The sequence below is a fragment of the Fundulus heteroclitus genome, chromosome 18 (assembly GCF_011125445.2).
Source record: "Fundulus heteroclitus isolate FHET01 chromosome 18, MU-UCD_Fhet_4.1, whole genome shotgun sequence".
Taxonomy (NCBI): Eukaryota; Metazoa; Chordata; class Actinopteri; order Cyprinodontiformes; family Fundulidae; genus Fundulus; species Fundulus heteroclitus.
In genome coordinates, this window is record NC_046378.1 from 32,902,772 (window position 1) to 32,927,614 (window position 24,843).

General features: G+C 40.0%; 3 protein-coding genes across 10 annotated transcripts in view; 1 reads left to right on the plus strand and 2 right to left on the minus strand.

Annotated features, from left to right (window-relative positions):
* mtus2b (microtubule associated tumor suppressor candidate 2b) overlaps positions 1-11,431 on the plus strand; it is a 33,615-nt gene extending 22,184 nt beyond the window's left edge. Inside the window, exons 1-9 of one of the 5 annotated variants that reach the window (XM_036149647.1) lie at positions 2,161-2,395; positions 5,364-5,430; positions 5,739-5,953; positions 6,108-6,213; positions 6,311-6,384; positions 6,465-6,563; positions 6,646-6,765; positions 7,158-7,258; positions 8,512-11,431. In XM_036149647.1, coding sequence (XP_036005540.1) covers positions 2,309-2,395; positions 5,364-5,430; positions 5,739-5,953; positions 6,108-6,213; positions 6,311-6,384; positions 6,465-6,563; positions 6,646-6,765; positions 7,158-7,258; positions 8,512-8,719 — 1,077 coding nt within the window. In that variant the 5' untranslated portion in view covers positions 2,161-2,308 and the 3' untranslated portion in view covers positions 8,720-11,431. Of the gene's footprint in view, positions 1-2,160; positions 2,396-2,448; positions 2,629-5,363; positions 5,431-5,738; positions 5,954-6,107; positions 6,214-6,310; positions 6,385-6,464; positions 6,564-6,645; positions 6,766-7,157; positions 7,259-8,511 lie in introns of those variants that run through there. The other 4 variants (XM_036149648.1, XM_036149649.1, XM_012875224.3 and 1 more) reach the window with 4 other exon arrangements.
* Positions 11,410-21,144, minus strand: stoml3a (stomatin (EPB72)-like 3a). The gene is made up of 7 exons (XM_012875215.3): positions 20,864-21,144; positions 18,564-18,667; positions 16,761-16,833; positions 16,568-16,650; positions 16,255-16,458; positions 12,512-12,646; positions 11,410-12,407 (listed from the first exon to the last, which is right to left on the minus strand). The coding sequence occupies exons 1-7, from the start codon at positions 20,937-20,939 to the stop codon at positions 12,213-12,215; spliced, it is 870 nt and encodes a 289-aa protein (XP_012730669.1). The 5' UTR covers positions 20,940-21,144; the 3' UTR covers positions 11,410-12,212.
* Positions 21,145-22,992: 1,848 nt separating this feature from the next.
* Positions 22,993-24,843, minus strand: part of slc25a15a (solute carrier family 25 member 15a) — a 31,314-nt gene continuing 29,463 nt past the window's right edge. For all 4 annotated transcript variants that reach the window (XM_021322905.2, XM_021322904.2, XM_012875212.3 and 1 more), the window contains 4 exons: positions 24,603-24,740; positions 24,336-24,511; positions 24,107-24,265; positions 22,993-23,263 (listed from right to left, as the gene is read on the minus strand). In XM_021322905.2, the coding sequence (XP_021178580.1) occupies positions 23,142-23,263; positions 24,107-24,265; positions 24,336-24,511; positions 24,603-24,740 (595 nt within the window). In that variant the 3' untranslated portion in view covers positions 22,993-23,141. The remainder of the gene's footprint in view (positions 23,264-24,106; positions 24,266-24,335; positions 24,512-24,602; positions 24,741-24,843) is intronic.

Genomic DNA, 24,843 nt, shown 5'->3' on the forward strand with positions numbered 1-24,843 from the left:
GCAGCTGTTCACATGCACGTAAATCCAAGTACGTGCACGGACGAGCACTCGCGGCCGGCCAGGCTATGTAAACACAAGACAGGAGAACAACACAGAGAGCTGGTGTGTGACGTTATACCAAATTCCGTCTAAAAAGATACCTTTAGTTCTTCACAAAGCAATTTTTTTGTTATTTCTATCTAAAATAATGGCATTTTGCGTATTCCTCCTTTAAAGGCATACTCTAATATATTGTTTATCCAAAGAGGCTCACAATTTAAATTGCCTCTTTTATCACTTTTTTTTCCTCTTTGAGCATCAAAGTTTAAAATTATTTTTGGACCAATAGTGTCTGAAAGGACCAACTGTTAAAAGCTACAGGGGGTTCTCTCTGGTAGCTTCAACGCAACTACAAAGCACCCAGCCTCCTTTTGTTTAGACGACACCTGTAGCATCCAGCCTCTACTTTCAAAGGCAGTAACTTCCTTTCAAACCTTGTTTTGAATCGCTGACACATTAAGGCTGAATCCGCAGCAGGAAGGCTCGTCAAATAGCTGCTTTGAGGATTTCCTGAGAGTTTTTATTATTTAAAATGGAAAAACGATTCATTGCATATTGGCTTTTAGAGGTTAAAAAAGTATACAGCACGTTTTGGAGCTATTCGTACCTCTTTCACTTTTTGACATTTTGACAGCCACAAATGTCTTTATATTTTACAGGGATTTATGTTACAGGCCAACACCTAGCAGTTCATACGTGAAGTTGTGTAAACCAGGGAGTGCTTATAGATCGACAGGAATAAGGAAGCTGGTCACAGATTGCTCGTAAAATTCAGGCGTAGCAGTGGCTAAGTGACAGGAATAATGGAAGCATGCAGGTTCATGCTTCCATTATTCCAGCCAGTAATAGATGTGCTAGGAAGGTAGAGACACAGCTCCATAGACTTGTTCTTGTAATTGCAGCAAAAGGAGATTCCACAATGTATTGACTCTGGGGGCTTAATACAAATGCAAGCCACACTTTTCAGACTTTCATTGTCAACAGATGATTTATCATTTTCCTTCCACCTCACAATTGTTCTTTCAGCTTTTGTTAGCATATCACATTAAAATTCTCCAAAAAGTACAAGCATAAAATAGATGCATACAAGTTTGTGAATGATCTGTGACAAAAAGGGAAATATAAGTTAAAGAAGCGTGAAAAGTGGGTCTTCTTGACTGTTGAGCAATAGTTGACCCAATACGATGTTTTCATTGTGTGCTATGTTGTTGTTGTTTTTTTCTTCAGTGCTTTCTTGACTCTGGGGCAATATAGATAATACACAGACATTAAAAAAGTTGGAAAAGGTGTACATACAAATAAAAAAACAAACTCAAAACCATAAAGATGTTTAAGGAATAAAAAAAAGATCTCCAAATGAAGGCTATGTACGGATGTTTGTTTGGTATGTGGTTTATTTCCATGGTAATATGATCAGAGAGGAAATAATAAAAGATTATTAAGGTAATTTAATTGGAGATCTGTTGTGTGGTATGTTGTGTATCAGTGCATAGTTATAAAGCATCCATTTCCAATGGAGCCTACAATATGGTACATACCTTATTAACAGGGTTTCTCATTAAACTTTTGTAATGTCTAGTATTGGCCATGTATGTTCTGCTCCTTAGATAGTGTGTGTTGTCCTTTTTCTGCTCCTCTGATATGATTTAATTTGTCCCCCCTGTGGCCCCGCTCACCATGATGAGACTACCACACCCTTGTGTTTAGATGGCTGGAGCTGAAAACCCCGGTTTAATTTTTGGCCATGTTTGTCAAACATGTATTAATGCTCCAAATAATAATAATAATAATAATAATAATAATAATAATAATAATAATAATAATAATAATAATAATAATAATAATAATAATAATAATAATGCTCCTGTGTTACAGTTTAACAGTTTAACAGTTGTTTCTTGTCACACTTGTTTTTCTATACAAAATCTAAAGGTTTCAAGATTATGTGGCCTAAAAATGAAAAGTGTTTTTAAACTGTGCATTTATTCCACCATTTGAGGAGTTGTTTGCCAGATGCTTGATTCCTAGAGCTATAGAGTGATGCTGTGGCTTCTGTATAAGTAAAAAAAAAAGTAAACAAAAAGAAGCTAAATGCCAAGATTTTCCCTTGATCTGTGCAGCTGTGGACTTATCGATCAGGTGCATCCCGTGTTTCTCCGGCTGCCCTCAGAGATTCAAAGATGTTGTGTCTGCGCGTGTGTGTTTGTCTGCGTGTGTGTGTTGCTCTCCGCCATGCGTATGACTGTGATGCGGGGCGTGTTTGTGGGGGATGAAGGGAGGACAGGCAGATCTGGGCTGGGTCTGGCTCTCTTTGTTCCAACGGGGGATAAATGATGCTCACAAACCAAGAAGCGAGGTGAGCCTTTGGTCTTTCCCTTCTTCCCTTTCCTCCTTTCCTCTCCTCCCCTCTCCTTTGCTTGCCTGTTCCCTCCCCTCTGCTTTGACTCTCTTTCTGCATCTTTCCTTTCACTTCCCGTCTGTCCCTGCTGCCTCCCCATCAGGCTAAGGGATGCTGCCGTTTGCTAGCCTAATATGGGCCATTGCTGCTGCAGGCTTCATTTTCTCCCTCTCTGCTGTCTGGACCAAACGGTAAAGGCAGTGTCTTCCGCAGGCTTTAAAGCTTGTTTTTTTTTTTCTTTTTTCTTTTTTCAGCACCGAGGATTCCTTAATGCATTTGTAGCTGCGCTTGAGTGTGTTTGGTGCTGAGGGGGTCTGCATGTGTGCGTCTATATGATCGTTAAGTTCACTTGTTTCCTAGCGACAGAGCCGGCAGAGAGCACAGAGCCGAGGCTGATTGTGCTGAGTCAAAGCTGCCTGAGTTTCCAGGAACACCGCACAAAATGATGTTGCAGCTGTGCTTCATTCACCTGTTTGGGAGTGTGCGTTGTGTCATTGTTTTCTCTGCTACAGTAAATTAAAGTGCATTTCTCTGTGATCCCTGTCATTTAAAGATGCTTCTCATATAATACCTCCATAAATGCCTAGCAAGATTATTATCATCCCTTGAGCTTGTCCTTATTTTAGAGCTTGAACATGTTTTATTAGGATTTTATGTGACAGACTAGCGCTAAATTGTGAGACTTAAAAGCAAATTTCCGGATTCATTTTTTTTTTTTTTTTTTTTTTTTTTTTTTCATTTGTAGCATATATGCAACCCTTTTGCTCTCTAGGCAAGGCAAGGCAGATTTATTTGTGTAGCGCATTTCAGTACAAAAACAATCCAAAGTGCTTTACATGATGAAAATATAGGAAAATAAAACAGAATATGAGCAAGTTGGAATAAAATGTAGAAACTTAAAGCAAACATTAAAAACAGTTGGACTACAAAGTTGAACTAATGATGTTTCAGTAAAACAGTTTAACTAGAACAGTCGAAGGCAATCCTAAACAAATGTATTTTTAATCTTGATTTTAAAGAAATCAGGCTTTCCGCACTTTTACAGTTTTCTGGAAGCTTGTTCCAGATAAGTGGAACATAGGAATTTACGTGGATTTGCATCCACCTGTTTCTTTATCTAGACGCAGATGTTTTCCCCTTCCCTTTTGCAAAATAGCTTGAATTCCATCGGATTGGAAAAAGCTGTGAACAGCAGCACCTTCAGCAGCAGCAGAAGGCCGTTGTTGTGCCTGGAAAAAACAAACGTGGACTAGTTCCAGGGACATGAATACTTTTTGCAAAGGGCTGCAGTTTTTAAATGACTTCTTATCTCTCCCAGTATAGATGAAAGTTTCAGCTTTAACTAAATATCAAGTTTCCCAGCAGCCTCCTTTGTTCTTACTGGGCTTTGAATCTTTTCGGGACAATAAGAACAAACGAGCTGCTACAGAAGTGAAACTAATGTTGCGTTCAAGTCAGAATGACCCCATGGGTGTAGGGAAGTCGTTTTAACTCACTGTGCAATAAACTTCACTTGTTAATGTGTCATTTTATATTGTGCAGTACTCTGCTAAAAAGATTTAGTCCTAGATGTCAAATAGTTTTATAAATAGTAATTTACTAAAAACATTTCTAAAGAAGAATAACATAATTAGTTGCCCTAAAGGTCTTACATTAAATGTAATGGATTTGATTTAATTTATTTTGGTAAATTTACAACATGGCAAGGAAACAAAATAAAAAAAAAACACTCTATTAAGCAATATTTTATCAAAACAGGAATAGTCTGAAGCCTTATGCATGCCTACCCTATTCAGATATTTTAAACCTAAAAACTACTGGTTGTGTCCTTCTGATATGCCACTGGCAGAATATAGAATAGGACAAATTGAAATTCATATCACCCAAGTCTGGGTATAGCCAGAGAACTGATTAAAAGGAACTGGGTGGACGGGGTGGAGCGTCTTTGTATAAAACGAAGCCGGACATGTTTCATCCCTCCTGGGGTTAGTGCAGTCGCTTCATGACGTTTTTATGCTGCAAAGAGAACCTCTTACAGGGTGACGTCATTTCTAGTGATACATACTGGTGACCGTTTCATACATTTTTCACCAGTTCCACTTTATCCCGCTCTGGGTCTCTCTATAGCAGTGTTTAGTTATTTTTGGACCGCATTTTTCCCCCCTATAGTCACTAATTCTGATCAGAGAAAAAAAAAAACGAATGTGAAGAGTGTCATCCTATAGGTCTGGGCAATACAAATGTGCATAATAACAACTACAACAAAAAAATAAATCAGATTGCCCTGTATTGGTGCAATGTATTGGTCGATGTAGGTAATTGTAAAAGCTTGATGAAAGCCCTGTAGCCATAACCAGTTTTCACCAGTGGTGCCAGTCATTTTGTAGCATGCTGGATATGTCGAATTAACATAAAAAACAACTCCAGTGGCTCATTGATCGAAGGTGTAAGTTGAAGAAGATTATATTTTTCAATTCTGTTACTATTATTACTACTACTATCCCACTAAGCCAGACTGACTCCGCCTGCACAGCTTACCTTTCATTTGTGTAACTATAGGTCCTGTAAAGGAACTCATTTTGGAGTCTCCGTCTAGTCAGGGTCCATCACCCTGAAAGTCAGTTAATTCTGGTCACCGGCCAATTTCTTCATGCATCTCTAGTAACTTTCTAAAGTACCCAATTAAATCTCGGATCACTTTGTCAGGACGTTTCCCAAACGTAATGCTGGTAGAAATGAATTACGGCGCTTAGATGAGACCAGTAGGCGGGGCGCTTGTCGGCGGCGACGTATTGACCGTTATCTGCAGGTGCAGGACATGATGGAAATAAAATAATTTCATTGTACAGATTGACTTGTAAAATGTGGAAATTGATTTGTCAAAATCAGAGGAGTTCAGTGCTCATGTTTTTGTGTTTTACTCCAGAATGAGCGCGCCATAGTGAAAGAGAGGGAACTGTCCCTGGAGCTCGCCAGAATCAGGGATGAAGTGGGTAAGTGGGAACCAGTGTGACCTCAGGGAGTAGGTCTGCATACTGTATGTTAGAGGACATGACCCCTGAGAATTCACACAGGAGATGGAAACCAGGATTTATTTCATTTAGGCCCGCTGAATTACATCTTTGAACTAAATGGCAAAAATAACCCTGTTTAACAGAACCATTTAGTGTACATTTGCTATCTATGACCTCATCAATACGACTGAAACATAAAAATCTATTTATTGTGCAGATTTGATCAATAGCCCATTACCAAACTTTGAATTTGGCGAGTCAGTTAAGCCTCTACACGTGTGTTCCAGCTGTCAGCGTCGCGCACTGGGAGCAGCTGCAGCAGGAGAAGGAGGACCAGGAGCGTCGTTTTGAGGCTGAGCTGCAGGGACTGCGGGCTCAGCAGCAGAGAGAGCTGGGAGCGCTGGAGGAGAGGCTGAAGGCTCGGCACGTAGAAGAGACCCGGGGCCTGCAGGCCCATCAACAAGCTGAGCTGGAGGAGCTGCGCTCCACACACCAAGAGCAGGTGCAGCATGGCGAAGTGTGCGCTAGTCTCTTACCCAACCTACCTAACACACGCAACTCCAGATCTTAAGGGTTTGCCATTAAAATAAGAAGGAAATAGGAAATAATCCACATAGTGGTTGAAGGTGAAGAGCAGTTCAACCTCTTTGTTGCAGCTTGAAGAGATGACTGAGAACCATGAGGCATCCTTGATGGAGATGGAGACGGCCCACAATGACACACTGGACACTCTGCAGGAGGAGCATGCCAGAACAGTAAAGAGTAAGCGTCAAAAAACAAAAAAAATTAAAAAAACTCCTGTTATGGTTGCATATTCCTCAGTTGGAGAGGGAAGTTAATATGCTCTGTCTGTTAACAGATCTGAAGATGGCTCATGAACAGCAGAAGAAGTCCCTAGAGGAAGAGTTTGAGAAGATCAGATTGTCACTCCAGGTTTGTTTTTCCTCTTTTAAGGCAACATTTTGCACACAAAAAAATAACCGCTGACAGATTTTTGTATTTTTTCTTCTCAGGACCAGGTGGACACGCTGACGTTTCAGAACCGCAGCCTCAGAGACCGCGCGAAGCGCTTCGAAGAAGCTCTCCGTAAGAGCACAGATGAGCAGATAGTTGTAAGTTCTTCATGACGCGGAGCAGCCTCATACTCTGATGGTGCTGAAAACAGCAGCGGAATCACATTTACTTCTGTTTCAGGACGCTTTGGCTCCATATAAACACATCGAGGAGGATCTGAAGAGCCTGAAAGAAGTTCTGGAGATGAAAAATCAACAAATTCATCAACAGGAGCTGAAGATTTCCGAACTGGAGAAAATAGTAGGCTTTAAGGTTTTTTGTTCTCCCATCAGAGCAAATTTGGTGTTTGTTAGGGGTATTTTGGTGAAGTAACGACAATAGCTTTTGTCTGTGCATCTGATTCTAATTTTGTTACCATTCCAATTATTATTATTTGTAACAAAATACCAATATAAATATCAAATTGGTTTGTATCTTACTATTTGTATTTAAATTGTTAAAATTGTATTTTGCTGTTTTATTCTTGCAAAGACAATGTTCACTCATTGAGTCGAAATGAGTCTAAATGAGGTGCAAAATCAAATAACCTCATTGTCCCCCATCTTCTGTAAAATTACTTATTCGTCAAACTTTTATGTTTCAACTCATTTAAAGACTTTAATGTTTTGCGCTTTTTCTCCTGTGTTTTTGAGCAGGCTGAAAAGAATGTGTACCTGGAGGAGAAACTACAAGTTTTGCAGCAGCAGAATGAAGACCTGAGAGAGCAGATAGACAAGAATGTAGCTGTGTCCAGGTCTGTTTGTATGTCCAGTTTTTTAAAGTTTATTTAAAAGGGATCATGTACAATTAAAACATGTTACCATTTGATGCATTATACCACTAACCTTAAATTTAAATGTATTTTAGGAGATTTCATCTGAACAACACTGTGTAGAGTGTAGCAGCATAAAATTAATTTGTAATTATCAACATTTGTGTGATTACTGTGAGGAACAAGCTTTTGCTGGAGTTTTTTTTAGGTCTTTCCACATATTCTGAATTGGTTTTGGGTAAGGACTTTGGGTCATTCCAACACATGAAATTAATGTGATCTAAATCGTCCTATTGCAGCCCTGGCTGCAGGTTTAGCATGCTGTCCTGCTGGAAAGCAAACCTCCTCATCGATCTTAAGTCTTTTGTGGTCTCTAACCATTTTTTTCTGCTTTCAGTAGCAATCCCACACCTACACACATCTATTTGCATATGGAAACTTTCTACCATTGTTGCTCTTTGCCCTACTTGACTTGTGGCAAACTGCAAGTGAGACTTTTTTTTATGGCTTTCCTTTTAATACGCTTCTCTTCTTTCATGTGAACTGAGGATCTCTGCAGCTCCTCTAGAAAACTGATTAGAGGGGGGGTGCATATCACACTTTTTTAAATTTTCATTTGTAAAAAGATATTGAAAATATTTAATATATTTTCTACAACATGGTAAGGTTAGGGCTGGATGATATAGATAAAAAAAACATATTGATAAAATAGAATAATAATAATAATTATCAACAAATTAAAAACATATATTTTAAGTGCAGCCCTGGCCATTTTATGCTGTTGCTTAGCAACCTGTTTTTAGATACCAAACACACAAATACAGAATTTAAACTCAACCGTTTATTAAACCAACTTTTTACCAAAACTGCAAGTTTTTAAAAATGAAAAAGAAGGCGTGCTCTCTGAACTCTTTGAAGGGGGCGGAGCTTGGTGACGGCACGTTCCTTGGTCTGCGTTGTGATTGGTTGGGAAGATGTAATGACTGTAATATTAACCGACATGTTAGGCTAGAATGCAAAAGGAAGGAAAACTATTGAACTTTTTATTGACACTTTTATTCTATAATGGATATACCTCTAATCAATTGATATATATTGTTATTAAATTGTCATCCAGCCCTGGGTAAGGGGACAAAAAAGTGAAAAAGTCTTAATGAGCACTGATAATTTAGCATGGCACTGTAGAAGATATAAAAAAGGAAGTTAATTCTATAACATTTTCTTTTCTTCTTCAGGCAACTCTCTGAGGAGAACGCCAACCTGCAGGTGCACGTGGAGATGGAGAGCAAAGAGAAGAAGCGTCTGAGTCGCACCAACGAGGAACTGCTGTGGCGTCTGCAGACAGGCGAGCTGAGTCCACACATGACCCCCAGCTCCTCCCCCATCCACCGGCCCGCCTCTGGACCAGGCTCCCCTGCGCGTCCGCACTCCTACCACCAGTGACTGTTTGTACCAAACATGTCATTTTTAGCAGTGTTTTATTTAACTCTGAAAAAAATGTTCCTCTGTTTTAAAGGAATATTATACAATCAGTGAACAAAGAGACAGTATAATGTTTTGTTTGTTTGGGAAAATCTTCTTCCCCATGTGATGCATTTCCAAGCCACAGATTGTCTTTTTTTTTCTTCTTCTTCTTGACCTCATGAATTGTAAGGATAATTCCAGAAAGAGCAAAACCTTAGCATCTTTTTTTTTTTCCAGCGGGTGAAAGTTCAGAGAGCATCGCAGTGCCTCATTTACATGTTTTTCGCGTCCATCTACATTTTCACCTTCCCTTCCAGCTCTCAGGGTGATGGATAAATGAGATAAAGGGAGCTCTCATAGCTCTACAACAAAATCAAGAAGCGCCTTCTGTCATCCATTCCCACTCACCAGCACGCTCCACCTGGGGCTCGGCAGTATTAAGAGCAAGACCTACCTACAGTTGTCATACAGCGGATTGAAATTTTTCTGCTGAAGCATTTCATGCACCATGAGTCTATGAATCGTTAAAAGCCATCAAACCTCAAAGCAATTCATAACACCAAACTGCCAACGTATGTAAGTATAATATCAGTTATTGCAGACTCTGTAGATGTAGGGCTATCTTTACAGCATGGGTTGTCTTCCAACTACAACGTTTTTGTTTAGATTATTCAATGCGCGTAGGATAAAATGTGGAACGGGAAAAGAAGCGACGCCAGGTTTTTTTGAGCGACACAAAATCTCACCTTCGGTTGAATTAAAAGTAAGTCAGCTCATAAATAAAACCCACCAAAGATTAAATCATTAAACAATTACATACTGCATCACACATATGTATGGAATACAATGCAGCACACTCATGCTTTCCACAAAGCAAAATCTTTATTTATTTCAATGCTTTGCAGAAGGTGCTCATACCCCTTGAACTGTTTATTTTTCACTTTACGTTACAAACAGCAAAACGTCAATAGTTTTATTCTGGAATTTTATGGGAAAGAAGAAATCTTCTTATTTAGAAAGTGGCATTTTAACAATTTGTCTTTCCAAAATAAGCTCACGGATTAGATGGAGAGCAGTTCTAAACACCAGTTTTCAAGTCTTGCCACAGTTTCTCAATTAGGATTGTAAATTTTTTGGGACATTCCAACACATGACTAGGCACTGATCTAAACCAAGGGTGTCCAAAGTGCGGCCCGAGGGCCATTTGTGGCTCGCTGAATGATTTTGAGCGGCCCTCAATCCCAGTTGTAGAAGGGCCTGAATTTGCTTTTGCCAACTCAGATGGTTGAGGCAATACACTTTTAAAAAGTTTGGCATTTTTCACTGCTTTTTAAAAAAAAGACCAAAAATAAATTTTATTAAAAAGAGAAATGTAAGGTGCATTTTTTTAAATATTTTGTCAGCCATATATTTGCTTTTAATTTAAGTTAATAGCATTTAAGACCACAAACCTTTTTACCAAAAGGCAGACTTGGGTGCCACCTATACTCGGTAAAATAAAGCAAATTAATGCTGTTCTTGATGCTGAAAAGACAAAAAAAAAACCCAGAAAAAGACTATCAATTCAACTTCTTATGTTTCACACTACCCTGCATGTTTTAGAGGGTCTCTGCTCCACCACACCGTAATTAAACAATTGCATGACCTCCACAGCAGCTGTCGAGGGCTTCATAGGTCTGTTAATCACCCAGGTCAGGTGTGTGGAGGCAGGGAAACACCTAAAACCTGGAGGACAGTGGGTCCTGAGAACCGGGATTGAAGACTGCTGATCTACACCGTTCCACTGGCTGTGCGGTTGCTACTGTCCTGCTAGAACGTGAAACTTTATGGCCTTCAACAGATGTTCCTCCAGTAATGCCCTTTATTTAGCTCCATCCGTTTCCTCGTCAAATCTGATGACCTTCACCATCCATTGCAAAAGAAAAGCATCCCCACAGCCTGATGCTGCCACTGCCATGCTTCTCTGGTGGGAATGGTGTGTTCAGGGTCATGTGAAGTGTTATGAAGTTTATCCTCAAATAGCTTTTTGTATGCAGGTCAAAGTTTAAAGTCGTTTGGTCCCCTTTATTCTAATACCCATAAATAAAATCCTGTATCACCAGTTGCCTGCATTTATCTGGGATTAAATCACAAACAGGTACATTGTATTTTCTAATTGGGTGACTTTACAAAGCTGTTGGTTGCACTTGATTCTATTAGGAAGATTAGCATATTGGAGCTGAATACAAAAGCAAAATTTTTATATCAAGTATTTTGAAAACTATTGCATTCCCTTAATTTCACAGCTAAGCACTTTGTATTGGTCTATCACATAAAATCGCAATAAGATGCACCGAGGTTTGTGGTTGTAATGTTACCAAATGTGGAGAAGTTCAAGGGATATGAATACTTTTGCGGTAGTAGATTGCTGCGCTGTTTAGTATTCTTTATTTATTTTTTTGTTCAATGTACGCCACAAACATTAATACCAGTCAATGAAGTATACGCCATAATTAGAGCTGGTGTTCATGTTTTGCTACATTCCCGGTGTCACTTAGAAACCAGAAATGGGAATCTGATGCAATGTTACCTCATTTTTTTCACTGTTTGGCTTAAGCTCAGGATTATGAGTTAGAAGAATTATGAGTCAACAAAGAGAAGCAACTGCCATAGTTTATTTTTTGTTTACATTTCTTTTATTTTGAACCGTTAGTGTTTACATACCAGCCATCAGAAGTCTGTCTTGCGAAACTTTTTCTTATACAGGCAATTAGATGTTAGCAGCAGGTAGAATTATTACTAAATGTTTAGAGCATTTTATAAAAAACACTACTCACGCATCACAATATTTTATTTAAATATATATATATATATTTCATCTAGCATAATGTGTGTACACCTGTTGAAACAGGTCTTTGGTTGTAGCTGCGTCTAATGATAGATAGGATAAATACGTTTATTGGGGAGAGGATTTGCTGTATTCCGAGAGTGGAAGTTGCCTTTCTCTACATCAGGTACTCCGATTGCACTGATTGCCTCTGTGTCCTGTGGACACTACCTTGTACACATTTACTGAATGAACACGAGAATAACAGCTTTTTCTTTACAGTTTACATGCGATATCAGAGAGAGGCTGTTGCATCACGTGGATGTCGTTAACTTCTGTGGATTGTTCAGTTGAAATGATTGTATTCAGTATTCTCTGGAGAAGTCTGCATAAAAGCATGTCTTTATAAGTTTGCTGTAAATTGTTTTGTTTTTTCTTTGTGTTTCTTGCATACTTCATCCTCTAGAACAGTAACTTAGCTGTGGTTAATGATGAGCGGTTATGGCTGTGTATGTTGCACTTTGTATTTAAATATTAAATCACACTAAGCATACATACACATAAACAGCGTCTGGTTTGTATTTGAGTAAAACATACAATACCTAGTACTTTGGGGATAAATAACGGCGCAGAAGACAGCTGTGGAGAAATTGCAAGCAGCAGGCTTCATACCTTTCTCTGCATTAAACTCTGCATCATGTCTATGGGCAGAGGGAAGATGATGGTGGAGTTTTTCTCCGCAGCAATGGTATTGAGAGTCTGCAGGTATCGCAGCTGGAGAGCAGAGGGGGAGTCAGCTAGGACTAGAGATGCTTCCTTCAGAGCCCTGGAAGCCTTCATTTCACCTTCTGCAGCAATGATCTGGAACAGAGAAAGCCAATAATTACTCTTGCAATTGTTTCCTGCATTTTCTAAATGTGTGTAGCTCATGAAGTGGAAAGTAAATCTTCCACTGCTGCCCTCACTTTAGCCCTGGCCTCCCGGCTGGCCTCTGCCTCTGCAGCCATGGCTCTCTGCAACTGTTGAGGCAGCTTAACATCCTTAATCTCCACACGCTCCACCTTGATGCCCCACGAGTCAGTGGCGTCGTCCAGGGCTTCCTGCGTTTTGAGATCAAATACAGCTTTATTTCAGATGCACTTTAGCGAACTAACATAAATTTTGTCAAAATCTTTCTGCTACATCTACCTTCAAGGCTGCTGCAGCCTAATTGCAGCGCCTTGCAAGTGTTTATACTCCGCAAACCTTTCACCGTTTCTTGTGTAAGTATGACATATTTCATTTTACTATGATTGTTGTAGACGCACAGAAAGTGGTTTAAAATTTAAAATTATAAAGTGCAAGAAAAACCATGCACAGTTATCATTTTTTTTACACATAAACATTAAAAACGTGCATCTTTATCCAATTTCTTTTAGCCTAAATAAAATCCATCGCAACAAACTACCTACAGAAGTCCTCCAATAAATAAATGGTATCCAAATTGTTGTGTTGCAAATGCATAAAGAATTAGCCTCTGCAGTTCTATTTTAATTATTTATATTTATTTTTTACGTGTCCTGTCTGGCAGTGTAGCTTTAAGAATTGTTGTCTAAATGCCAAAGAGATGTGTGCTCCACATGTGAAAGATTTTACTTTCACATGTGGAGCATTACTGCTTTTGACATAGTGCTCCGCTTGATTTATATATGCGTCTTCTTTATTGGATTTTATTCTGGGGCTATTTCATGTTCAATGGACACAAAATGGGGAAGGTAGAGAAGGAAAAAAAAAGAGAAAAAGATGAGACAGCATGCTAAAATGGAGAAAAGGTGACAAAAAAAGGAGAGAAAAAGGAGAGAACAAGAAAGCATATTCGGAGTCTGCCATTACACCAGCAAGATATATATATATATATATATATATATATATATATATATATATATATATATATATATATATTAGGGCTGGGCAACGATTAAAATATTTAATCGCGATTAATCGCCCTGATTAATCGCGATTAATCGCGATTAATCGCATTGTATTTACAAACTCCAAGAATGAATTCAAAGGTAGTGTAAAGAGCACTTTTATTTTAATGTTCTGCTGCCATATGAACAAAAGTGTTGTAACATTTGTAGCACTTATTTTATACTGGATATTTTCAACCCATCTATTGAATTTAGTGCACTAGTTGATCTTTTCTTCATAAGAGAACAGCAAGCATTGCAGCCAAAATATGGCCTTTTTTGACCTGCTGTATATTAGCCAGTCCCTAAGCTTGATGTATCATGAAACTGTTGACCTTTTGGGTTTTGTGGTTTTTATTTTATTATTACAATTAAATAATAATAATAATAATAATAACAATAACAATAATAATAATAATAATATGTTCAGTGTTTTTTCGCTAATCCACCTCTTATATATTTCAATCCTTATGTAATTTTGTCTGTGTTGTGTGCACCTGCCTGTTGCTTTAATCCTATAAATTTCCCCGTCGTGGGATAAAAAAAGGATTAGCTAATGTTATCTTATCTTAAATAACACTTTTTAATATATGTACTGGGTTCTTTCAAGGTCTTAATTACATGTTATGTGTGGGCTCCAGTAACATCCATCCATCCATCCATCCATCCATCCATCCACTGATCTACCTGGATGTTCCCTGGAGGACTGAAACGCCTCAGTCAGAGACGTCTGTGGGTCTGTCGGGGCAGTGAGAGAAGTTTCTCTCCTCTCTCCGTTTCTGGGGCTCGACGTTTTCATGTTTTTTCACGTGCTTAGATAAATTTGTTGTGTTTCCACTGAAATTAACCGGCTTTTTACAAAACATACAGCTTGATTTCATTTACGGTATTAAAATAAAGCCAAACGGTGCTACTTCCCCGTTCATGTTTTTTTGCTGCTGCTGTCTCTCTCAGCTGTTTGTGTATTAAGTTTGTGTGAGAGGTGAGTGGGCGGGCCAGGCTGAGCCTGCGTGCTGATTGGCTGGCGCCGCTGAGCCATGTACGAGAGGGGAGGGGGAGTGGGAGAGTGCTGCCGTGACAGCGCGCTGCAGTCAGCGCGCCTGCTGACTGACACTGACTGAAAGCATGTGAGCAACATGCGTTAATGCGCGATAAAATAAATATCGCCGTTAATAGTCTAATGAATTAACGCGAAATTAACGCGTTAACTTGCCCAGCCCTAATATATATATATAAACTGCAAAACAAACCGATAAAGTATTACAGGTAAAAGCAACCAATGCCTTGATAACTTCACCGAAGAATATACAGTATGATTTAATACAAAATGTATTAAATCATAGCTTATTATAGCTAAAGATAATAATAGGGGCTTTCTGTATAGAAGTGAATCTGTAGGTATTTGTGAGAGTGCGCTTGTGTGTGTAAGGTTTATCCATATGAAAAATGCTCAGTAGTGGTGGTGAGAAGCCAAAACATTGCCTCCCAGAGCAACAAGGCAGACGCCGGGGAAACCAGAACCCCAGACGCCCGAAGGGAATCCCAAGACCCCTTGTGTTGGTGCCCAAGAGGGACTAATACAGGGAAAGCTGCCTCCCCACTCCAGGGAAGAGCAGAGAGGAGCCCCAGGAAACCCCCAATAGCCACAATGGTGAAGCCCCCCGGGAGCCGCGGTGACGAGCCCACGGGCTCCGCTGGCAGCCAGCTACTCTGGAGCGGATCTAGCAATGGGCCCAGAGACCCAAGGCCTAGGGGTGAGCCGGAGCACACCAAAGCACCCAGACCCAGACATTGAAGACCACCAATGCACCAGCGGGTCAAGGCGCCAGCCAAAGGAGGGGAGCAGGAAGGGGGTGGGTGGAGACCTGAGATGCACCAGGAGACAGGGCAGTTCAAACCCAACCTGACAGAAAGACGAGCAGAAAACCACCTACACAGTCACATTCACACATTCCCACCCTAGTGCACCTACATGCATACACTCTCACCCATAAAAAAGAGATGCAGTAAACACGCTCACACTCACCACACACATCCTATACTCCCAGGTCTAGGCACCGGCACCCGAGAGAGGTATCCAGCCCCCAGACCCGGGAGCTGAACCTCAACATCAGGATAGGATGGGGGGGCACCACAACCCAACCTACCCGGTCTGTACTACCGGCCCTAACCCCCCACCCAATCCCAGCGCAGACGTCCCACAGGCCCATCCATGAACCAAACGGGAAAGCCAACCACAGCCCACCCCATGAACCCTGAGGCGCTGCCTCCCCCAAACCCTACCCTCCATATTTAAGCCCTACTCCCATATTCTGGGGAGAGCAGATGCCCCAGCCTACCCCTGGGACTCAACGCACATCCCCAGTCCAGACCCCAACCAGGTGGCCTGCTCCTCCTCCAGGCCCCGAACTCCGGATGGCCATCGGAGAACAGGGGCATAGGGGCTTTCATCAAATGCAAAACTACTGAAAAGCAGTCAGAAAAAGGAGGGGGGAAATGTCTCTGGCCTCCACTTACAAAGACCTTTCTGTTTTTGGGGTTGTCTCCTCCTAGTGTCCATGCTTCATTAACAACCAGAACAGCCGACACTGATTAACAACCAGCTATACTAACAGACCAGATCAATATCCCAGAAGGTTAACTGGGGTGCTATCTTACTGGACATTAAAAAATGTGTTATTTAATTATTTTGAGCAGTATATTTCTAAGGCATCCAGAACCATTGATACTTTGACTCACGGTTTTTTTTTTTATCTAACCTGCATACTGAGTGAAATTCCTTCTCTGTCAGACAGAAGCTCTGATAGGTTTTTGGTGCCAAGGACATTCCTCAGTGTGGTTTGTGCAAGCAGTCGTGTGGATGAGTGTGCGTTGGACACATTGGCCACAGACGAGATGGGACAGTGTATGCGAAAGTACACAACTCCGTCCACGGACACCGTGACTGAGTCTTTGGTTAAGATCTATGAAAAGACAACACAGATAACTGATTATTTAATGCACCATTGAAAGCTTCAAGGAAGATGGCAGTTTTAATGGACTCTACATTTTATGTATGAAAGGAAAACTCACCTCTTGGGGAGGAATGTCAAATGATACAGTTCTTAGATCTACTTTCACAAAGTTATCAGTGCAGGGCAAAACAAAAAAGAGGCCTAGACAGAGAGAAACATTAAAGTACATCAGTTTCAGGTTTGACTCCAGTGGGAAAATCAACAGCTAATCATTACCCATTGTGTACACTCATCCATTTAAAACCACAAACCTGGTCCCTTAGGTTTCCGATCTGAGAGTCGCCCAAGTCTGAAAATGACTGCTCGCTCATACTCCTTCACTATCTGGACACCAAGGACAGCAAACCAATGGAAAGACAAAAATCATTCTGGGAAGAGTTGTTACATATTGGATGTCTTCTAAAAGCCTTCATAGTCTTAAACCTTGTTCATATTCGGTCACATTACCACTATATTTTATCAAGTGGGTATCAGCCTAAAGGGGTTAGAATACAATGATGAGATGATATGAGACACTTCCCTCATCAAACATAAGCTCCATCCATATTCCAGAGGCAGGTGCCCCGCCCACTTCAGGTATGATGTCATCATAAATATGATGTCACATTTGTGGCATCACGTGACATATGATGACCTATGATGCAGTTCATTTTATAGCGTCACCTCATCTGACCTTACCTGCCGATACCTAGCCTTACCAGGGCACACCTGAACACACCTGGCATTACCTGAGTGTAACTGAACTTACCTTAACTCACCTGGCCCCCATTACCTCACCTGAACCCATCTGGCCCACATGTGTCAACTTATCTTTTATTCAAGCCCAATTCCAATAAGTCAAGTTTTTTCCTTAATATTTCAGTAATTTCGTTACGAATCAAATCGACATTTTCTAAAATCTTTTATTCTCTAAAGAGGTCAGCAAGTGATATAGTGAATTTGTTCTCTTTCAGAGAAAATCCTGATTTACAGAAAGTATTTTGGCTAGCATTGTGTCAATAGCAAAGGAGCATTATGTTCAATTGCCTTATCTATATTAAACTTATTTCTGTTCCTACATAATAGTCCAGATGTTTGTTCTCTTTGTTAGACCTCATTTAAGAGAATATCCTCCAAAAAGAGATGAAAAAAGCTTTTTTAAAAAAAACAAAAACATTTGTTCTAATGTAACATCTACTATTTGGGTTTCTAAGTCAAATTTACCACACAATAACCACAGATTATCAGACGGTGAAATACTGTTTTAAATGTTAAATGGCTTGTACTTGTATAGTGCTTTATTAAGTCCGACGACCCTAAAGCTCTTTACACTACAGTCAGTCACCCATTCACACCTTGACGGTGGTGAGCTATGTTAGCAGCCACAGCTGCCCTGGGGCGGACTGACAGAAGCGAGGCTGTCATACATCGGTGCCACCGGGCCCTCTGACCACTCCCAGCAGGCAGTGCAGTTGATGTGTCTTGCCCAAGGACACAATGGCTGAGACTCTCAGAGTGGGGGATTGAACCGGCAACCTGCCAGTTACAGGAAAAACTGCCTAATTTGGGCCACCGTCACCCCAAAAGAACCATATTTAAAGAAAGTGATGCAGATATAAAAACAGCAATCACTTTACCTTATGCTCTTTCTCAGGATAACTAATCCTACCCTATACAGATAACATATTAATTTACACTTTATTACATTATAAACATTATAAACGCTTAGTAATCTTTTTGAAGAGATGTGGTCAGGTGGGGACAGCTAGGTTCACATAAGCTCGATACACTCAGGTGGGGACAGGTGGGTTCAGGTAAGCTCAGATGTGTTCAGGTACGCTCAGGTGGGTTCAAGTAAGCTCAGGTGTGGCCAGGTAAGGTCACATGAGGTCAGGCGGAGCTTATGTTTGATGAGGGAAGGGGTCTCATACCATCTCTCAATTGCATGCTAAACTTTAAGGGTTTTATTGTAAAAACAAAATTAAAAACCATTCCTATGTTTGCGTTTCACTTCACAATGATACATCACTTTGCTTTGGTCTGATCATCAACAAATAAGCAAAAGATTGTCTTACCTTGACACACATAAACAATGTCACTGGGAATGTTACTGCTATAAAAAGGAGGGATATGATTACCAACAGCCAACCAAAACATCCCAACTTCGCTGCATTTTTATCTGTGGAGAGGTAGAGGTTAAAAATCCAACGTTAAGCCTCTGCTTTGTAAAGTTTAAAGGTACATTCTGTTCTATTGCAATGAGCCATGGAAATCCAGATTGGAAGCTCCTGTTGTCAGTTTAACAGGTGATTAAAGAGTTATACGATCCAGTGGGACAACACAAAGCATCCATGCTGTCAGGTGAGGGCTGCAGTAAATTCACACATCTCATTTGTAACTAATGATGTAATTAATCTCAGAGGGAAGTCATGGGGCTTGAACTTCGTCTGAACGATTCCGTGTTTTGCAAACGTACGGCTATATCATTATAAATTACTGTCATGTTTTTCAAGAACACACACAAGCCATCCTTGTTGACATAGTATTTTGACACTAGAAGAAACTGAAAGAGCTGACAAAATCCTATCCGATCTTTTTTTCAATTTTAACCTACTTATACAAACATGACCAATAACAACTAGCAAACTTACATGCTGCTTGAATAATCAATCATTCTTATATAATTACTGTATTATATACAGATTCAGCAGATCTGGATAAATATAGTAATTTTGAGGCAGGTACAGTGCCATTAAAACATATGGCACTGTATTTTTTCCTCTTATGTCCATCCATCCATGCAGAGTGAACATACAAACTCAATACAAAAAGATCCCAGGCCAGGATATGAACCCAGGACCTTCTTACTGCACAGCCCTTGTTTTAAGTTTTTAAATGAACTTTAATGCCACCCTTGGCATTCGCAGGAAGTGGTGATAAGTTCTATTCTTGCAAAGTAATTGCTGCCCACCCTTCTTTGCCAAACTGTTTGATAATCTGCCACACTTAAGCCCACATTTTGACCATGCCAATACAAATGTTTTCTTTTTTTTTTTTGTCAATGAATTAGATGTGTTGTTGTATTTCAGGAAATCTTTCTGCTATAACAATTGTGTTGTGCTTAAGATCACAAAATGAGGACCGAATATTCCCTGTTTGAATTTTATGCCGATGAGCAGAATTCATGTGTACCAATCAGGTCATTCAGGTCACGACTCGTGAAGAAGTTAGGCACCAAGATCTTATCATAGATCATAGATATTAACTATGTGATGGTCACCATCACACTACCAACCCCATGATTAATTGTAGGTATGATGCAGTTTTGCTGAAACGCTGTAAGTTATTCAACAGATGTAATGTAACGGTACGCAAACCCTCCAAATAGTTTCACATTTGTCTTGACTGCTCACATGATATTTTTCCACGCCTTGTGGATCATCATAACGTTTTTTTGGGCAAAGGTGAGACTGGACACCGCTGGCCAGACAAGGACACAAAGCCCAAGTGAGGCAAGCGATGCCTGCAGCACTTTAGATATTGATCTGGGTTCTATTCGGACCTCGTGAATGAGCCCTGAATATTCTCTCTGGTTAAATTTAGCAGTCCGACCACTAGTGGAAACTGTTTTCTTTGTTTGTGGACAACGGGGTCCTGAAGCTTCTGGTGAACCACAGCATACCTTTCTGGGTTCATATCTTTCAATGACTTTCAATGATCTGTTTTGAGTTTCTTAAGACCTGGGTCTGTTGTGTTATTTTTCATATCCTGAAGCTTACTTCATGTTCTCATACAGGTTCTATTCAAAATGTTTTCTTGGTTCTACAGGTCATGTAATTATCAGTCCTGGGTCGAGCTAGTGACTTAGAACAATAAAATAATGTTTATTTGGTGGAATTTGATGATATAAAAAAGAAGTACGTTTTTTTTTTTTATTTAGGATCGGGCTGGTCTGGAAAACATTTTCATAATGAAATCAAACCTTGTGAAATTTGCTTTTGATATATAAGGAGGAGATCTTTTGTAAGATATTAGAATTTATTTGATAATCTGAAAGATTTTAATGTGATTTAAAAGGGACAAATATATTTTTTTTTACCTGGCTTTGCATTTGGCTGAAAACAAAAGCTGAATTTCTTTCTTAATAGCAATCTTTAAAACATAGGCTTTGTGAAAAAGAAATGTGGGTTAGCTACTGATTAAAATACATTCTTTGAAATACAAATTGAGTGAGGGTAAAGCTAATTTGAATTAAGAATGGTAAAATGGATTATTAACTGACTACTAAAAACAATTCAACTCATTTGAAGCTAATTAACTTTTCACCCTTACCACAAGTATTCACAATGGTTATTAGAGCATGAGAAGTATTTACCTTCAACGTTTTCTTCGCTGATCTGAAGTTTGCCTTGAGTAACCATCTCCACGGTGCTGGATGTTGTTGAGATCATTGGGTGAAGTGTCTGGCTGTTGGAGCAGCAGCAGTGCAGTTGTTTACTTCCCTCGTCTCTCAGTGGGGTGTGGTCTATCCACTTCTCTCATCCTGCTTTTTGTGAACCTATCAGCACGGTAACCGGACCCAAAGTGTATCCACTATCCAGCATTTGCATACCTCCCGTGGTCAAGGACTTCAAATTCAGTCTTTGTGGTATCCTATTGTCTTCTTGGACTATAGAGCGAGTCTTATCACTTGTTGACTGCAGGTGATGAATTAATAATCAAGTCCTGACACAAGAGACTCGTTGTAGTGAGACGGCGTGACCATACTGTTGCCTCACATTAACAGAAAACACTTACTGCAGTTCATTACGTTCTCAGTAATGTCTTTTTCATCGACTGCTAGAAAGAAATACAGACGTCTTACAACATGAGGTGCATGGCAAACCACACTCCTATTATTCCCAGCAGAACGTTAAGTGGCCTTAAATGGGAAATTCAATAAAACCTGTTCATTATTTTGCTAATGTTGACTAAGCCTTTTACCTACAATTACCTCAGACTGACCAGACAAATATCTTAGTTAGGCTGGACCAGATTCACAAACTTAACAGCTTGCATGTAGAATCTGACAAACATTAGTACACCCTGCACATTTTTGTAAGTATTGTAATATCATGTTCCATGGGGCAACGATGAAGATAAGACACTTTGATACAATGCAAAGTATTCATTATACAGGTTGTATAACCGTACATTTCCATCTGCCCTAAGGACATGTCTAGATGATGATCAAGTGTTTTTATGCTGGGAAACCTTTCAAACAAACCACACAAGTTCAGTTTCACAAACTGAAACTTTTACCATGCTAGCTGACACTCACAGACGTCTGAGATAGAGCTCTGGTTCATTTTAAGATTTCTCTGAGCACTGGACGGTCAGACCTTCTAATTTCTATTACTGGATTGAATGACAGTCTCAAATAGTTTGATCTTAAGAGATAATGTTTCTCAGTGCATGTCGATGGACTTCAGTTTGGCAATGGCATTAAAACCCTTCCTAGACTGAGAAGAAGTTGTGGGTGCCTGAGATCACTGTTGGTGTCTATCCTACTTGCCATTGCATTAACACTCACAAGTGCTAAAGACCAGCAAACTGACAAGGCTACACAAAGACGTATTTTGAAACATGAACCCTTGTTCTTATAGTCAGCCACATGCAAAGTATAGTCATATGCAAAGTATCTTCCTTGCTGCATTGCAGCAAGGAAGATACTTTCGGGTGGAAATCGAAGTCGTCAGGTGCTACAGGTACTTAGGTGTTCTGATTGATGAGAATCTATCCTTTAAAACTCATATCGACAATCTGGTTTCTAAGCTAAAACTTAAATTCTGATTTTTTTTTTTTTAGAAACAAAGTGTTTCTCACACCCGGTCAGAAGCCACCTGATTAGTTCAACTGTTCTCCCCCTGATGGATTATGGAGACAAGGTATTCATGAACGCCTCAGACCAGCATTTGAAAAAAATGGATGCAGTATATCATTGTGCCCTGTGTTTCATGACCGACTGTAGCTGTCAAAAAACATCACGGCACTTTGCTTGCTATGGCAAAAAGTCTGTCTGACTAATCAGATTCTCTCCGTGATGGTCCAAGCAGTAAAGGGCAGTCTGGCAGAGGTAGAAGTTAAAAAACAGGGGTTTTATTTAACCCAAAAAGTAAGCTTTTAGTCTCAATGGTTTTAATCTCAATGAGTTATTTTCTTGGTTAAATAAAGGATACATACAGCACTGCAACATTTCACACTTGAACTTTCCATAGTTTGCAAGCCAAAACAAGTGTGGCAGATCTTTCTCAAAGGTAAGTCTAAATTGTTTGCATTTCAAACTGTGTACAATTTCTTTAGAGAAAATTACATGTTAAGATTTTTAGCATATTATGAGAAATGACTAAATGCCGAACTGCTTAATTACATCAATACTTCAGCTTTGCTACAGTTTAACCTAATTTTCTACATTAATTGTTATTCTACAATAAATGCCAACTAAAAAAAATATCAGGCCAAGACTTTTTAAGATTAAAACTTTATTTCAAATGACCATGACCAGCACAGTACAGACATTTAATGTTCAGTTTATAATCAGAACTGTCTCATTAGAAGATACTTGGAGAAGCAAAATACTGGACGCAGCGTTTCTCCGGGACAGCTGTTGCCCCTCAGGCACCCACCGTGTCCATCATAAACCTGCGGCTGGACTCATAAGCCAGGAAGAGTGCTCCGTTGGCAGGGAAGGTGCGAATCATGGTAGGAGTCAAACCGGAGTACAGAGCAGTGAACCCTGTGAGCCAGACAGAGTCAAACAGCTAAACAGATCATTCCATAAAGATGCGAAGGAACAAAACCAGAGTAAATATCGTGCCAGTTTTCAAGCAATGGAGGGACTGCAGTCATAGTGGGGTTTGCAAGCAGGACAGCAAAGACAGTGGACAGCGGTCTCATAGAGAGTGTTGTCTGTCAGACTGACCGCAGTCTAAAGGCAATCACAGCTCCCCCATGTAACTGGAGAACAAATGGTGCTTTCACGGTGAAGTCGCAAATAAAACAGAAAAAAAAAAAGTTTTTGAAAATGAATAAATCGGTGGAACAGTGGCCTGAAAAGTTGCTGGTAACAGCACTGCTGTGACAGAAAGCGTCATACTCCTCAGAGAATAACACTGGTTCAACTTGTCGCCAGAGGGGGCAGATGTCAGCAAAGATCCTGGAACTTGTGCAATGCACCATTAATATTACTTATTAGTTTAAGCTAAGACTTGAAGTTATATAGTTAAAAAAGTGTGGCAATTTTGAAACATTCTAGTTGTTACATACATACATATAAATAAATAAGGTCTAATAAACATTTGCAAAAAAAGAAAAATAATAACATCTTCATGGGTAATAGTTTTGAAATCCAGTTCATCTTCAAAAGTACCCTCAAAGCAGGTGACGCCTACTTAACAGTTCATGAAACTAAAACTTGAGTCACTTGAGTCATGGAGAAGAGACTACAGCATTGTGATTAGAAAACTGCGATGTTGGTAAAGGGTAAAAAAAAAAAGAAGCTTAAACTAATTTAGCAATTATAGATTGCACAATACAGAAGCAGCTTGAAATTTGCTTTAACAATGGATAACACACTTACCCTCAGTGCGTATGATACTCAGGAACGTTTTAATGAAACCCTCTTGCCTCCCAGCTAAGGAGTAGACCTGGATCCTGGACTTCACACAATCTATTGGATAGACCACCAGCCACAGACAAGCCCCTCCAAACCCACCGCTGAACATGAGTGGAAGAATGCCTGCAAACAAAGGTGTAGGTTTGGAGGATAGCTTCACAGACAGGTAAAAAATATCTATATATTAACTTACCTATACTGTCTTTGTCTGTGCCCATATGGTGTGCAAATGTCGTCCGACACAGTTCATAGGCGCCAAAGAAGCAGAAGTAACCTGGTATCTCCCTGACAATGGTTGAGGTCAGTCCCTGGTAGAAACCTAAAGGACCATTTGTCCTCAGCACGGTCTTAACTACGGACCAGACAGAGCTGATGTCGCACCACAAACACAAAGACAAAGGTGACGTCAGACGCGAGTGAAAACGTTTTTGTTTATTCCAACATCTCTGGGGAAGCTGACCTCTGTCCTTTCGCTACCTTTCCGGTCGCCTCCATTTCATGCATGGCCTGCAGGCGACATTTCACCAGCTCTGTGGGACACAAGGCCAAGGAGGAGAAGATGGAGGCTAAAGACCCTGCTGAGGCTTTCTGGATGTCACTGAACACAAACGGCATGACGTTCAATTCAATTCAATGAAATAGTTGCAAACAGAAAAATGGTGTTAATGTGTATTCAGAGGAGTGGCAATCTTTTAGACTTC